The 16,738-nt window shown below is 39.5% G+C and overlaps 1 protein-coding gene across 4 annotated transcripts in view; it reads left to right on the forward strand.

Annotated features, from left to right (window-relative positions):
• The window catches only part of ETV1 (ETS variant transcription factor 1), a 66,577-nt gene extending 53,620 nt beyond the window's left edge, over window positions 1–12,957 (forward strand). For 3 of the 4 annotated variants that reach the window (XM_069774223.1, XM_069774233.1, XM_069774253.1), the window contains 4 exons: window positions 402–472; window positions 3,522–3,691; window positions 7,461–7,562; window positions 10,155–12,957. In XM_069774223.1, coding sequence (XP_069630324.1) covers window positions 402–472; window positions 3,522–3,691; window positions 7,461–7,562; window positions 10,155–10,376 — 565 coding nt within the window. In that variant the 3' untranslated portion in view covers window positions 10,377–12,957. The remainder of the gene's footprint in view (window positions 1–401; window positions 473–3,521; window positions 3,692–7,460; window positions 7,563–10,154) is intronic. The other variant, XM_069774243.1, reaches the window with a different exon arrangement.
• The last annotated feature ends 3,781 nt before the right edge of the window (window positions 12,958–16,738 follow it).

The raw sequence follows: 16,738 nt of genomic DNA on the forward strand, positions 1-16,738 counted from the left end.
GGAAGAAACATCAAGGGGGGGGTAACTTCTGCGAGTGTGAGGAGGAAATACCAAGTAGGACCTTTTTAGTCTCGCAGGGAGAAGACCTGAAGGAACTAATAGTTAAAATTCAAAGCCATGGTAGTTCAAACAGGAAATGAGACAAACATTTTGGAATAAGTCATAGAGAAAAATGGGTGCTTTTTCACTTTTGCAGGTGGAGATTAACAGTCTTTTGGGAATGCACACATTAATTAAACACCCCTGTACTGAGGCCAAAATGTTGTGATTGGGCGGTGTGTAAAGGATGTGGGATATTAATCTGATTCCTATATGACTTAGTGTTCCCTCTGGCATTAAGCCTATGATCTCTTCTTTCTCCATGCATCTTTTATATAAACACCTCTCTCTCTTTAACTTACAGGCTGTATGTATGAAAAGGGACCTAGGCAGTTTTATGATGACACTTGCGTTGTTCCAGAGAAGTTTGACGGTATGTATGACACATCTCTCTTTTTCTTGTGTGGGGAGATGAAAAAGGAAGAGATGAGGGACTTTTCTCTGTTGCTGATCAAAAAAGCTCGGTAACGTTCCAATTTAGGATTCCTTAACACACCATTTGCAGTGCGCCCAACCAAAGCTGACCTTTGTCTCTTGAAAGCAAAGTCTCCTCTTCAATAGGATGTCGTTTGACTTTTGCCAGGGAAAGATGCTGTATCCAGAGTTGCAGCAGAGGAGCTCAGTTCCTGTACTGTTGAGAAAGTAATAGGAGGATTTCCATTGCACTGATGATCACATACCACTTGTTGTTCGAGATTTAATGAAAGCTGTTCTTATAATTAACAAAATGGCAGAGAAAAGCAGCAGCTTTGGTTTTACTGAGGATTAAGCCTCTTCTCTCGCTATCTGTGAAGTGATGAATAGTGGGGAGTGAGCGTATAGGGCATTTTTGTGTTTGTGTCAGTTTATTTGCACTAGGTTAAACATTGTACTAGTGGTTTATTTTTCAGTGGGATTGATAACAAATCAATGATCTTTTCACAACACTACCCATTACAACAGATTTTTTTTCAAGAGGGATTCTGAGGTCAATTAAAATAAATAGTCCAAATTATCCTCAGTTACTCTGATGTAAAATCAGTTTCCCGGTGTAACTCAGTTGATTTCAGATTTATTTCATTACAGACGAAGTAGATGGACTCAGTATTTCTTGATGGTGACTCTGTTAGTCTGCAACTTTGGGAAGTAATTTGGAGACCAGTTACTTAAATTTGCTAGAGTGGCTTCTTTGTGTTAATGTACATATGTCCAGCTTTATTTATTTTAGCAGGAAAGATTAGATACTTTCTGATAAACTTGTGGACAGCTCTCTGACCATAGCTAAGAGTAGAGCTGGAGAACTCTTGGGGTTTTTCTCCTACTTTATTTTGTTTGTTTTCCCCTGAGAATAACTTATATGGATTACAAAACTATTGCATGTCTGGCTGCATTTGTTGTGTTTGCTGAAGAATGGGAGACTAAAATGAAAGTAACCTGAAGAATTACACATTCCTCAAACAGAGGGATCACATGCATTTCAGGGTTGGTAAGGAATAGCAAGAAATAAATAGAGGATTTTAAATAAAATTAGACCTTAGCAAAGATTGCTCAATCTAGTATTGCAGCGTCACTGGATTGACATGTTCGCTGAAAGGGTGATTTACTGAAAGTCTACTTTATACACTGGTTTTGGAATGTATGCTACCACCCCCCTTTTTAAAGCACATTGTGTCAGGTGTTTTTTCTTCCCCAAAAATGGTTGTGGACCTGATCTGTTTTCAGTACCAGTGGCAAATTCATATTCACATTTATGGGAATGGGATCAGACCCTGTACTACAAGAAGTTAAAACTCTACAGGAGTAGTGTTTGTCTATGTCTTTCTTGAAAAGCCTTTTTGTTTGTTCGGGTTTTGTTCAGAGAAGGGAATGAAAAAGGAAAAGAAATACAAATAAAGGAAAAAAAAAATGTTTGGAAATATTTGTGTGCTTGCAATGCAAGCAGTCTGCTGCTAGCTTCTATGACTGTCCATTGAGAGAACACCTTGTACTCTAGAAGACTGATGTTGTGATACAAATAGGTGTGTTTATACTTGTAGCATGATTACTTTTGAGGAAAAAATAGCAGATGTGTCATCATGTTTTGGCCAGTAAAGCAAAAGTGGGATGAGCCCAGGACTGTCTTGATGCTTCAGAAGAAGATTCTCAGCTGCTTCGTTTGAAATCAAAGATCGGCACAGGCGAAGAATCTGATCCTCTGCAATACTACACTTGCTATTTGCACATTGCTCAGCTATCATTAAAAGAAAAATCCTGTCCTTGAAAAAGACGGCCTTTCAGGACTGGAACTTCAGCCTCACATAAACCAAAAGCCTTGTGTTGATTTATTTGTTTTCCACAGCTATTGACTCAATTTTCTTTCCTGATTACAAAAGGAAGTGCTCCATTTTTAATACTATTATTCTTACTTTCACTGTGTGGAGCTGTTCTGTAATGGCCATCAGAGCATCCTCATGTTGTGTTTGAATGTAAAGTCCTGCCTTTCCGTATTAAACAGGTCACACAGGTCACACTGCTTATTGGAGGGTATTGCTGTTCTGGTAGTTGAAATGAGGAGTTTTACCAGCATATCAAGGACTGCTGTCATTGTGTACAGAAAAAAAATGCTCTCTGCTTCAGCATCAGACCTTTCAGCTGTTGTTTTTTGCATGAGTTGTTTAGTATGAATATGATTTAAAAATCCAGAGACACAGTATGGATGTAGCAGGATGGTTTTTCATTGGCAGTTTGTGGAACAGCTAGCTGAATATTATTATTGTTTTGTAAAAGCTTCCTCTGGACTTGAAATTTTAAAAGAATTAACCTACTGCTTTTCAGGGGGAATACCAATCTAATATGTAGATATGAGTAAAAGTAATATGTGCTTATATGCAAGTCCAATATGCCATAGAGGAACTCACATATCTGCAGGATTTGCATACCTATACATAAAGCACATGCCGTTTAAGTCCAAGTCAAATACTTTGTCAAATTTTCCTTAGAAGCATTTGCATGCAAAAGAAGTTTCACTCAAATAGCATTTTGCAGCTTTATGAAGCCTACATTACATTTCCAAAACTGGGGCTTGTGCAAAGTATAAGTACACAAACGCAGTACTTCAGGCACCAGAGTTGCTTACAAAAATAGTTCGTGTTCTTACAGATAGAGGATATTGCAAAATGGTTTGCAAGCGAGATTTGCACGTGTCAGAAATGGGGATAGGCTTAGGGAGACTTCCATAAATCATGACTGAATTTAGGTACTTTTTAGTATATTAATATGTTATTGTAAGAGTGTTTACAGTTAACAGCAGACAGGGGAATGTTGCCTTTGTGGGTGGCTGGGTAGTAGGAATTCTTTCCCTGTGTTTTATTAACCCTAATGACTGCTTTGCTGGTTTATCTGACAAACCGAGTGATGATGCTTTTTGCACATTGCTCATCTAACGTTGTTGCTGTTCTGTGCAGGTGATGTCAAACAGGAGCCAGGCATGTACCGTGAGGGACCCACATATCAACGGCGAGGCTCGCTTCAGCTGTGGCAGTTCTTGGTGGCTCTTCTTGATGACCCATCAAACTCTCACTTCATAGCGTGGACTGGCCGAGGCATGGAATTCAAGCTGATTGAACCAGAGGAGGTGGGTTAGACAGACAGCATGTCCTGACATCCACTGCCCTGTCCTGCCAGTTTAATAGTGCTCATTCGGACTTAGGCCTTGTTTTCCTTCAATATTTTGCTTCAGTAGCACTTTAGAAGGGTCACAGAAAGGACCCGCAAGGGAAGTGCTTCAGTTAGGACAGAGGTGCAGTTAAGCATAGACTTGATTCCTAGTCCCACAAAATAATAAAAATACTACAAGTCCTAGAGTTATAAAATACTCGGCATTAATTGTGGGGCCTGGATTTTTCCACTTCATGGATAGAGCTGTGTTTCAAAATCCTTTGAAAACTTGTCCCTGAATAGTCTTTCAACACCAAATATTCTTCAGTATGAAGATGTGGGAACTTGAAACTTTTAGGCTGTAAAGTGAAAGACCCCAAGTCTGACATATGGCAAAGGAGGAGGTTAAGATTGTTAGGCAGTAAAATCTCATCAGAATTATGTAAACCCCCCTCTTTATAGAGTCTTCTTTAGAGTCTTCCTGCTTATTTGTATCATTAGATTGTTTAGTGCACACTTAGATCCTAGACTTGCAAACACTCATGCACATGCACAGCTCTCCTGAACAATGAAGGACTCGTGGGGTGGATAAAATTACTTGTATTCATGAATATTTGCTGAAGCATGACTTAGTTCACTTGTGTGATAAACAGGAATAAATTGAACATTTTATTACGTAAACTTTTTTGGACTAGGTAACATTACATAATTTATCCTGTGTTCTAAACAGTCATGGAAACTGTTGGAAAACCTGGTGTACGTGAATTTTGTTGTAATTCTGATGTGAATGATTTGATTAGAGTTGTCAAAAAGCAGTATCATTCTGATATACTTTTTTGCCCCTTGGACAGGGTTGGGTAATAGAGGAATCTGCAGCAAATTTTCCATCAGATCCCCTCTGAGTTAGAGCTGAGTAGGAAGGTTCGGGGGTGTAAGGCTGCTTCTGTGTTCCACCAGCTATTTCTGCTGTTCGCCATCCATCTGCTGGCATGAGCAATCTGAAAGCTTTCCTGCATTTAAGTTACATCGTCTGCCAACAGCCCTAAGGAGATGATAGAGTAGTTGGGAATGGCGTCAGGACTGATGTCCCTTCCCAACATGGTCTGGCTGACGGGCAGGTTGCTGCAAGGACTGGTGTGCTGGCTCTCATTTGTCTGAGCATCCCCTGCACTAGTGATAGTTACCGTGGCAGATCCTGGCATCTGAGGATTGACCACAGAACAATCTTAGTCAATTTGATACCGAAACTTTGCTGGCAAGTCTGCAGCCTTAGCAGGCTACATGGACTTCTTGGTTGTGTGCCTGGTCCAGAACAGAGTGAAATCTTTGGAAAGTGTTTTGTTTGATTTTGGTGAATGAAGTGTCTAATTTTCCCCCCTGCCCCAGTCTCAGTATCTTTTACCCTCTTAGTTTTGTCTTGCCTTTAAGGTATGTCCAAAGTTTTTCAAGATTGAACAGATTTATAGAAAAACGGTTTCCAGCAGATGGTGCAAAAACTTTATACATTTTATTACCTAAGGAAGGGAAAGTAGCAAAACAAAACCCTAAGGTTTCCTTATTGTGTAATTCCCTGAAGAACTGGATAATTCTGATTTAAGTTAACCAGATCATCTGCTTGTCTGACTTTATAGCAGTTGCTTTGTGGTTCTGAGCAGTGCTGCATCCAAGATCTGGAGGAGGCAGGCTACTTGAAACTTGCCTCACTCCTGTGTGCTCTTAGGGACTACAAAGGAGCCTAAGCTGTTTTCATATGGATGTCATGGATCTGACAGAAACTGTCGATTAAAATAAGAATAGCCTATGGGAGGTTGCACACTTCTGTTGGTTGCCAAGTGTAAATTGAAGGGAAGTGAAAGAGCTTGTTGGTTCAGCTGTGGCAGGTTAGGATGTCAATGACACGACCTTTCCTTCCCATCCCATCCCTTTCTGGAGGTTTATGCCCTTGTAGAAAGGGTGACAACAGAAAATAAGTATGTATCAGCTTGAGCACCATAGTTTATTCAGAAAGTAGATAACTGTGAACTGTGGAGGCTAAGAATCGGGCATAGGTCCATTTATTCTGCCTTGTCACAGGGACAGCAACCTTCAGCAAGGAAGGTGGGGTGGACGGCTAGAAGCCTGAATCCCTTCCACAGAGTGACACTTGATAAATGCTGTGCAGTTTGGGGACAGGAAGACTTACTTACCAAGACTACTTCTGGACCTGCTCACTTATTTAGGAGCGTCAAAATACCACACAATATAGCATATTCTCAACCATTATTTTGTTGTTATCTTTGCTGTGTGTTTGTTTATTATGCAAGCCTGTTATGTTGGGGACTTTTAGGACTCTGATCAATGCAGAAAAAACCTTGGTAGGAATAAGCAGAGAGTGATGTAGGCATGTGTCACAAAGATGAATAGGCGAATCAAGGTTATGCATCTAGGCAAAATCTACAACTAGAATAAATCGACATGATGGGAGGTATGTTTCAATACAGCTTACAACATAGCTGAAGTTAGCAGAGCCATGATAATTTACGTAAGTCTGAAAAGCTGCACCACTGAAAGGAAATAATGCTTTCAAAAGATATTTTTAAAATTATTGTCCAGATGGAGATCAAAGTCATGGGTTTTGCTGTTGTTATTTAGTCCCCATTCAATTCTCAGTGCTGCATGTCATCTATGGTTTGCATCAAAAGGCTCCAGACACCTATGGGAAAGTTTCGTAGAGCAGTGTGCAGAGAAGCTGCTTGGCTACTCTCTCCTTTTTCCAGAGCTATATGCATATGCACCTCTCAAACATTTTTATAAAATGTGCTTTAAAGAGTTCATCAGCTCTGACTTTTTTTCCCTCTGGTGACATGATAGTCATTTGTACAGCCAGTAATTGAAATGTCACCAACAGCCAATTATAATTTCAGGTGGGGAATAAGCAGTTAAGCTCTTTAAACAAAAGGTCTCTTTGTCCAGAACTACCTTTGGTGGTAAAACAGGAAGCATAAAGGCAAGTAAAAATCATAAGTCTGAGCAGAAGGCATATTGTTCTCTATGGAATGGCTTCATGAGTTGTTTGCAACTCCCTTTTTGTTATTAATTTTTAAGGGAAATTATACAACTGCAACTATGAAATTTCTGTCCCATCCTTCATACTACCATGTAGTTCTTCCAAGTGATTAACCTGCCTCCTCTGATAATTCATTTTCTTTGCTGAAGTAATATTTAAGACTGGGAATTGGCTTTTGACTTGTATCTCCTAATAATATCAACATTGCTGTTATTCCAAGTACAGTCTGTGTTAGTTCATGAACTAAGTGTGTATGCATGTGTGTTTAATGTAAATTAGTGTTCTGACAGCACGGAAAGCACAGGCATAGTACAATATATCTACAATATCAAACTAAAGAAAAGTTTTTATCTTTCATGAAAGTTTTCTGGTGGAACTTGATAAATATTTTTTGTGTATCATCTCTTTATATGGCTTTATTTTTAATTGATTTTCTTTATTAAAAACAAACAAAAAAACCCCCAACCCTCCACCACATTTGCAAATAAGTAAGTCTGCTTCAAGTTTAATTGATGACTGTGTGTCCAATTAAAAATCATAGTAGTACATGGGAAATTCAGGTCATGGCAACCTTTTCTCTTGTGTTTATTCATTGCACCTGCAGGATTCCCCCTCCTCCATCCCCAAATAAAGTATCTGATGATAAGATCTGCTTGTTAAATGCATTTAACAAATCAATGCTAATCCATTTTTGTGGCAGGTGGCACGTCGCTGGGGGATTCAGAAAAATAGGCCAGCTATGAACTATGATAAACTTAGCCGATCGCTTCGCTATTATTATGAGAAGGGAATCATGCAAAAGGTGAGTAGCTAATTTTATATTAAATTTCACCAAAGTTTTGCATGTTAATCCCTAAGTCGGTTTATGAGGAGTACTTGTAACTGCATTGCTGAGGTAGGTTTTTCATCTATTTAGGCAAACACTAAGCTTTTTCACCTACAAAGTCCAGTATATGGATCAAGATATTTTTTTCTGTGTAAAAAGCGTCTGTGGTTTTAGTTCACTCAATGCACGTCATGATTATAAGGAAGGAGGTAACATTCAAAAATATCCAAAGGAGCTTCCTGGCACCTGGGAAAGGCAAACAGTACAGTATGGTATGAATAATATTTTGCAGATCTAAATTAGCTGCCCAGCATTTGGGTACATTGGTAAGTGCAAGATAGGGGAGAAAAATGATACCTATTAACATACCAAATACTTTAATATTTTACCAATAGTGTTGTAATAATACCATTTTTAAGTGGAATTTAATATTTTATAATAGGCTGAATTATGAGAAATATTTAACAATAATTTATATATAACAGTCTGGTCTTGCTGACAGTATTCAACCCGTCCTTCTACTGTGGCTTGCTGATTTACATGTATGTTTTTAAATCTTGCTATGTAGTACTATGTAGATTGACTGAGAAATCAATAGGAGAGACCTGTCTGCTGCATCTACAAAACTGGCAGGTGTGATCAAAGATCATAATGAACACCTTGTGCTGTAAAACTTGTTCCATATCTTTTCACATTAGTTTTGTGACCTGTGATGACTAACATGTTTAAACCTGCCATTTGCCAATTCCATGAATGGAAACAATGCTCTCGGCTCAAGTTACTGGGCAACTTTTCCAGTAGGTTTTGTGAAGTCTCGGTTTGGAGTTACCTGTTACAAGTTCTCTTGCTTTGATTATGGAATCATTGTAGTGCTCTCCTTTTTCACTATCCAGGAGTCAACTTGGACAACAATCTGGGCTGGTATTGGCTTATGGTACTTCAGTAGCACAGTGCCTCATCCATTTTTGTGTGTCACATAACTGCATTGAGTCTTTGCAAAGTGGACTGGAGACTGGGTCCTGTCAGGGAGAAGCAGAAACGCTTGATTTTGCTGGGTGGTCCTTCAGGCAGAGGAGGTCCTCGTAGCAGGTTACAGGTCAGCTGCGTAGGCAATTGTGCTGGTACAGTTCAAAGGCAGCACAGAGGCAAGCAAGAATAAGTAGCAAAGAGAGTGAAACAAGTTGAAAAGGTGGGGATGAGAATACCATAAGGCTGATAATGCTGCCCAACCCACACATCCATTTAACATGGAAAGTTTACAGGTACTTCTGACAGCTAGCTTGCTACCTCCTAAAGTACTACTTCATTATCTACAAGAATGTCTTTAACACACATTTTAAAAACTAGTTTGGATGCTTATTTTTCTGGCATAGCAATCTTTGAGGTTTGCCCTGGGATGACCCTATCTGGCCAGTTAGTGTATGTTAAAAACTAATGGTGGTTGTAGATTCATAGCAGGTTTCTTTACTGCAAGGTTTGTATGCACATTTTTTTGCCTTTTGTTTTAAGTTAAGCAATGATAACAGGTTATGCAAATGCCCAGTATCTGAATGCAGCCTTCAGTCTGTCAAGCTTGCTGACATTAATTTGATAAAAAAATTCTACCACAGATACAGCCTCTACCAAAACTTTATTTGTAGAATAAATAAGCTGAAAATTCAAGGAGGTGCGTCAGTCTATTTTGGAACCGTAAGAATAAAGTTAAGTTCGCAACACTTTTGCCACCTTCGTTCAGTCACTTCCAATGCCACGCGAGCTGGAGTTGCAAGAAGACAATATGATCTTTATTTTAAAATAATTTTAGTAAACTGTAAGCATGCAACATGGTTCTCATTTTTTAACATATTTCTTTAAATAAGGTGCTTGAGAAGACACTATGTTGACTTTTTTTTCAAGTAAGACAACAATTCTCTATTGTTTTTAGCTGTTTTAGCTTTTAGAAAGATGAAGCACAGACATTTAGTGCTATTTCTGAATAAGGGAAGACTTTAGGATCTTTGGACAAATTGCCCCTCCATAAGCAAATCCAAATGTCCTAGCTTTGCATGAGCAATTGCTAAGTACATATTAGCCTGCGTATTTGCTTACGCTGTCCCTGTACAATCAGCATGCACTATAACTTAAGTACTTTTATACGTAAGTATGGATCAATCTGCGTAAAGTGAAATTCAGATCTGTATCGTGCAGTGTGATTCTTTTTTCCACTTCGCACACATAGTATTGGACTTGGTCATTTTATTTTGCCACTGTAGTGACAATTTGTTTACGTTTTCCAGTAAGAGCAGTTCCATTTGTGGTTAAGTATAGGAAATGATCACAAACAAATGTTTAGGAGTAGAATACCTAGTCCATCTTCCAACAGGGTATCACATGTGGCAAAATCAAGAGCGTTCTGCACAGTCTGCTTCTGCAGATCCCTGTTGTCTTTGCTAGGTGATTGCCTTACCAGTTCTGCCACTGCGTTACTAATTGTGTAACTAAGGTGAATTCTTCACAAGACTGTTGAACTTGAGTTGCAAAACCACAAGGCCTTACACTGCACTTTTTTCTCCCCTCTGTTGTCCTAAGGTGGCTGGAGAAAGATACGTCTACAAGTTTGTTTGCGACCCTGAAGCGCTTTTTTCCATGGCTTTTCCAGACAACCAGCGCCCCTTACTGAAGACTGACATGGAGCGCCACATCAATGAGGAGGACACTGTGCCTCTGTCCCACTTTGATGAGAGCATGGTCTACATGCAGGACGGTGGCTGCTGCAACACCCACCCCTATAATGAAGGCTATGTCTATTAACAACAGTGACAATGAAGAGGGTGTTTTCCCCCTCCCTTAGGCTTCTCCTCTTTCACAAGACCCAGAGGAAAGCTGAATCGACTTCAATTTGTTTTTTAAATAGTACACTAAAAGGGGCTTTTCCTGTTGCATTACTCCTATGGTCTGCCATGGACAGCGCACTTTATTTGAAAGGGGAGGGTTGGAACCTAAACGTTATTCTGTGTAACAGGAGGAAAAGGGTGGGTTTGCTTTTTACTTAAGTTTGGGAAGGGAACAGGTTTTAAGTACAAAAAAAGCTATATCATGTCTGTTTTGTTTCATATCAGCATAAGATATTGTACATTTTCTCTGGGTATCCGTAGTACAGTTAATTCTCATTGTGCAAAATAACCACTTGATGATGATAGCAACACAGCATGCCTAGGGCATTTGTTTCTTGCCATTCTTAACTGTCTTTCTGCAGTTATAAAAGAGAAGCAAAGCATATGCCACAGCATTTGATTTAGAAGCTTGCAGTGGCAGACCTTGCACCTTGCCTCTGAAAACAACCAGATTATCTTGAGAGTTTTTTGGTTTGGTTTGGTTTGGTTTTTTTTTCTTTTGGTATGGCCTCAAAACAAATCTTGTTTAATGACAGAGTGGCCATAAGTACAATGACCAAGCAGCAAAATCCCTGACTTGAGACTGCAAGCTGCATGCCATATCTGGTGCCACGTTGCTATACATATATGGCCCATGCGATGGCTTAGACATTTCAAGATCCATTTGAGGGTAGTAATTACATGTGGTAGGCTTTCTGATGATCATGTCAGCATTAAATAAAGGATCGTGATCAGGAGGGAGAAAACATTTTGTATCCTTCCATTTCCTTTGGTACATAAATAAGTTATTTAATCAATAGGAATTAACTGTACTAAGTCACGTATCTAATTATGCTGTTTAGACACAGCAAGCACTCCTTGAGAAAAATATCCAATACACTAAATAGGTACTTTAGTAATTTTTAGACATGGTACCCATTAATATGCATTTAAACCTTTTACTGCTGTGTTATGTTGATAACATATATAAATACTAGATAATGCTAATGCTTCTGCTGCTGTCTTTTTCTGTAATATTCTCTTTGATGCTGAATTTACTATGACCATTTATAAGCAATGCTGTAACTACAGGTAGCATTTCAGGACAAAATAGATGACTTGAACCATTTATTGCTTAGAAAATAGCTTACGCCATAGCTGTGCTATAAGCAGCTTTTATGCGCATCCACAAATGACTAGTAAGCTTCAGCTTGCTAAGGAAAGCTCTGCAGAACCTTTTGTAATTTTTGGTGGAACGGAGACTTAGACAAACTGTCAAAGAATACCATGAAGTCGCTGTATGACGTTGTAGTGCTGGCACTGATGTTACCAATCAACTTGTTTTGGACACTAAATGTAAATGTGATCAGATATGCTCAGACGACAATTTAAATTTTGAGGGGGTTTTTTTGTTGTTGTTATTTTTTCAGATTGTTTTATTTTTTGAGAGGGGTAATCTTGAACACAAGCCACACACACTATTCTGTATGTAAAATGAAAAAAAATAGCCCTGACAAAACCCCCAAAATTTTAAATATTTATAAGCAATGTTTCTGAAATACAGTATTTCCTAGTTTGAAGGGAGGGAGTGGGGGTAAGATCTGGATTTCTTTTTTTGCCCAGTGAAATTTAAATAGGTGTTATATGGAGTACTTCATTTTCCTATATTCCCAAGAAGCAGGAGGAAAATGAATGCATAACCATAAAAAAAACAAGAATAATTTTCATCATAATGGATGGATTTCAAAGACAATCCTAGGTGGTGGGTTAATTTTCCATCCTCTGTCAGTTAAGGCACTAATGAATATTTTAATATGCAATTAATCAAAAGTAAAGAAGTAGTGGTCACTAAAAACCACAGGTGCATAAAAAACATTTGGGCAGGTATTTAATTTACTCAGATCCATAAGACAACATATTTTATGAGAGTGTACATATGCCTTAATATGTCAACTAATTCTGTCATCCGTAAGTCTCAATGGCACTTAAATTTTCAGTGATCAACGCAGAATCAGAAGTCTAAAATTGCAGAATTAGCAAAAAGGAAAGGGAAAAGGTTGAGTAAGACTGTTTTAAAAAATGTGGTTTCCATTGAAATAAGGTTCAAATGAAACATGCTTTGCTGAAAAGTCCTTGGATTGGTTTTGGTTCTTTAATGTCAGCATGGAGCGCCTCTTGCCTGTGGCAGGATGTAGGTACTTGGGAAGGGGGTTGGAAAAAAAAAAAGAGGAAAAAAATGCATCAAATGTGTAATATTTAAGAAGAAATATATATATATATATATCTGTATACGGTAGTGACTCACTGAACAAAACAAGCAATCAGACCAACATTACATGATCTCTCAGCAGAAGATATAAAAGTCTTTCACTGAACTGATTAACCCTTTTTAAAATGTACCTAAGAGGTTTATTTAAAGTTTGTTTTTATTCTGCTTTTTGTTTGTTTGGGGGGTTTTTTTTGTTTGTTTGTTTGGGGTTTTCAGGTAGAATAATAAATCTGGCAGCTGATTTCTGCAAGATTGTTGTGTATTGGATTCCTAACCATTTGGACTGGAGAGGCCCCTGCAGTAAGGTTCTTGTTTTGGAAGAGGAGATGATGGTCTGTTCCCAGTGCCTAGAATGGCTTCCTGCAAAATGTAGCCAAAAAAAAAAGAGAAGTGAGGAGTACGTACAATTCATGTGTATGTATATGTAAGTTACAGCCAGGCTCAGGAGTTAGATTGCCAAAGCATCGTATTTGACTGACAAAAGGGAGGAGAATGGTATATGTGAATTTAGAGAAAGATTGATTCCGACTAAGAACACTTACATGTTTTCACAGGGCATTTTAATACCCTACTGAATTCGAATGTGGGGGTTTTGGGGCTGGGGTGAGGATGCTGGGTTTTCATTTGGTTGGTTGGGGTTTTTTTGGTTTTGTTTTCAAGCTGTGCCACAAGTGGAGGGAAAACACAGGCTTCACCTCTGTTTTTAGGAGGAGCTGTAATGGAGTTTGTTTGTGTGTCTTTTTGCTGCCCGGAGCAGTGGGCAGCCCAGGGTAGTGCTACTGTGAAGCAAATCCAGGAGGCATCACTGCAAGACCCACGCACTCTGGTACGGCTGTAGGTGCTTGGGTTTCCTCTGCCGTGACAGTTCAGTTGGACTGGTAGCTGAATGGAGGTAAAATTAGATAAGGACTTGGCAGATCCCCTCAGAATCCATTCGAGAGAGTTAAGATTTCAGGTTTAGGGCAATGCACAGATTTTGCTTTAGGGATATGACTTCCCATGACAGCCTAAGCCTTTTCTCTCCAAGATCGCACCAGTCCGACTTTCCCACACACCAACTACAGGGCAAATCGTAACATTACAGTCTCTGAAAGCATGAATTTCATATGCTGGTCAGACCAAATCTGCCTGCTTTACTTACAGTTGGCTGCTGTGGTAACTAGGGGAAATTAGGATACAGAAACATTAAGGAGCGTTTTCTCCGGTAATTCCCTGTGAAGAGCCCTTTGCTCAGAATCTTATCTTTGGGATTCTCTGGTACCTGGTACCATTCCCCACGAATTAGTGCTTAGACTTTTATTGCCCTTGACATCTGACTGGTTTGGGCTGCAAGTCCATCTTCACAGGACAATATAATCTAGTAAATATTTTTGCCTTGTTTGTGGTTTTGTTTGTTTGTTTTTTAACAGCAGGAAATAGATCATTGTGTGCAAAAGGTATTATGAGGAAATCTTTGAATTGTTAATGGTTGCACTTTCTCGTCTGAAGAGCATTAGCTTCAGTTCACATACTACAGGTAATGGCACCCGTGAACAGCCCTGTTCAGTGCTCGCATTAATAGCACAGAGGTCTTTTCCAAATAATCTCTTTCAGAGATGTTTGGGGACTCTTAATTAATATGGTTTCTTACACTGTAAGAGTCATCACTCTGAAATACCCCACTTGGATCTAGCTGTAAAAGCCTAACAGATTAATTTCTCAGTTCTCTTCCCTGGTTGTTTGGGGTTTTTTTGTTGGGAGGTGTGGGGTGTTGTTTTTTGGTTTTTTTATCAGAGGCTACTCTGCTTGTAAAGGAGGTAGCAGCTGGGAGCAGGTGCCTGTGCCTTAGAAACTCCAGTTCAAAGTCCTCTGTGTTTTGCTAAGATACCAGGCTGAGAACTGGAGAATCTGCAATACATAACTGAGCCCTGCCCTCCTTGTTCTCTTACGGAAGAGGGAACTACAGTGCATCGTCTTCTGTTGCTTCTGCTTACAGGAGTGGTAATCTGGCAGAGCAGGGGGCTGGAAAGCTAGGGGCAGTTGCATTTTAAAACTACAAGATTACCCCGAGGATGTTTGTCAAATCCCTAAGAATCATAAATGCATTCAACAAAGCACTGTACATTACCACCCAGCTTTTGTGACTGCGTAGGCAGCTAAAGTTAACCTCATCTTTTACTTCGGGAGGTTGAAGTATTGGTTTCCCCCTTGAACACCAATTTAATTTCTGTGGGAAGGAAATATCTGTGCCATCTTCTTATGTAATAGTCTGAAAATGCCTATGAAGAGTCTCGTTGACATTTTCCCAAAGAACTATTTTTGTGTGAAAATGACACAACAAATACCACCAGAAGAAGGGGTAAATAAACTCCAAGAAGGTATCCATACATCATGTTCTCCAAAACTATAGCATTATTTACCCTAGAAATGTATCATGTCTTTAATACGGCTGCAGTATTATCCTTATTACATACTTTCATTGGACTGACCTCAAAAATACGCAGCATAGCCTGAAGTTGTCTTTGGTTTGGTTTTGGTTTTTTTTTTTTAAAATTATCTTCCTGCTGTTAATAGAGGTTACAGGAAGGTACCCCTGAGGCAGGGTCACAATCAAGCATTTGGATCTGGTAAGCCATAATTCTGTGTCCTTACTCTTGCAAAGCTCTGGGGGCATTTCTGCCCATGTCCATGCTTTTTATTTGCATGGTAGAGAGGTAATTACAGCCACTGGTTTGGGGGTTTTTTTGGTTGGTTGGTTGGTTGAGGGTTTTTTGTTAGTTTATGAGTAGCTATGATTTGTTTTATTTCAGAAGAAACATCTGTGTATCTCTTTCCACACTCCAGGTAACCAGGTAGATACTTGGGGCCCAAAATAGCATTTTTGCTGGGTAATCCACAATACAGGGTATGGCAGTTCCTTGCTGCTGCCCTGGAAAGGAAAGGGCATGGGAGATTTCAGTTTTCTTTCCCCCTCCCCTCCATGATAGGACCCAGCTGATCTATCTGAAGATAGTTTAAACCAGTTCTTCACTAACCCATGATATTTTAGTGAACAGTGTGCTCATTAGTTACTACAGTAGAAGCTGAGGTACAGGGAGTTGAGTGTTGTAGGTGTACTGCAAAGGGCTCTCCAAAGCGGCTTTCAGTCAAAGCCTTGCATGGGGAGTGGCATATGGCTACACGACCTAAACAGAGGCAGAAGGAGGTGTTCTTGCAGAGGTGCCAGCTCCTCAGAGCTAAGACGTTTGCTGAAATATGCAGTTAAGGCTGCTGCCTGGCTGGCTGGGGTGAGCCTGCCCTGGAGGACCTGCTGAGGAGCTCCATGTGCATGGAGAAAGCCAGAGACAGTGTAATCCCAGCATACCTGGGTGACGCACAGAGGTGGGAAAGTCTGTCAGGGGTAATCTGGCCCTACCAACTAGCTAATCCAGAGCTGATTAATAGGGGAAGGAGGAGGTTAAATGACCGATATAGTAAATCACAAAGATAATTATTTGAAAGATGCTGCAGGAGAATCATAAGAAATGATGGAAAGTAATAAACTCTGTAAACAGCAGTGAATTTTTAAGACCCCAGTGCTTGTGGGAGTGCTTCAGGAAAAGGAAGAGAGAAAGTAAAACACAGAAAGGGACAATAATATTAGATGAGAACAACAGGAGTCAAATCATGAACTGCATTAGGGGACCTGGAAGATTGCAGTGTTTTAGATAAGGGAAGGACTAAGATAAGTACAGAGTCAGTAAACTGAGATAAGAGCAAGAGAGAGAAAGTAATTGGAGGCAGGGCACTTTGTGGTCAGTGGGCCAGATGTGTTAGGCTAACAGAGCTGCACCAGGGATGTGTTTGGCCCTGCTAGTACATCCCCAAGGACAGGAATATCAGAACTGACTTTGGAGTGATTGTTGATAATTTAGTGAAACCATCTGCACAGTGTTTGGTAACTGTTAAAAGAGCAAACAAGATACTGGAATATGCAGAGAGTGTTCTGGGCTATAAATGTACTGACTTTATTGTCCCACTGTATTAAAAAAAAAAAAAAGGCAACAACAAAA

The sequence above is a fragment of the Haliaeetus albicilla genome, chromosome 2 (genome assembly GCF_947461875.1).
Source record: "Haliaeetus albicilla chromosome 2, bHalAlb1.1, whole genome shotgun sequence".
NCBI classification, from domain to species: Eukaryota; Metazoa; Chordata; class Aves; order Accipitriformes; family Accipitridae; genus Haliaeetus; species Haliaeetus albicilla.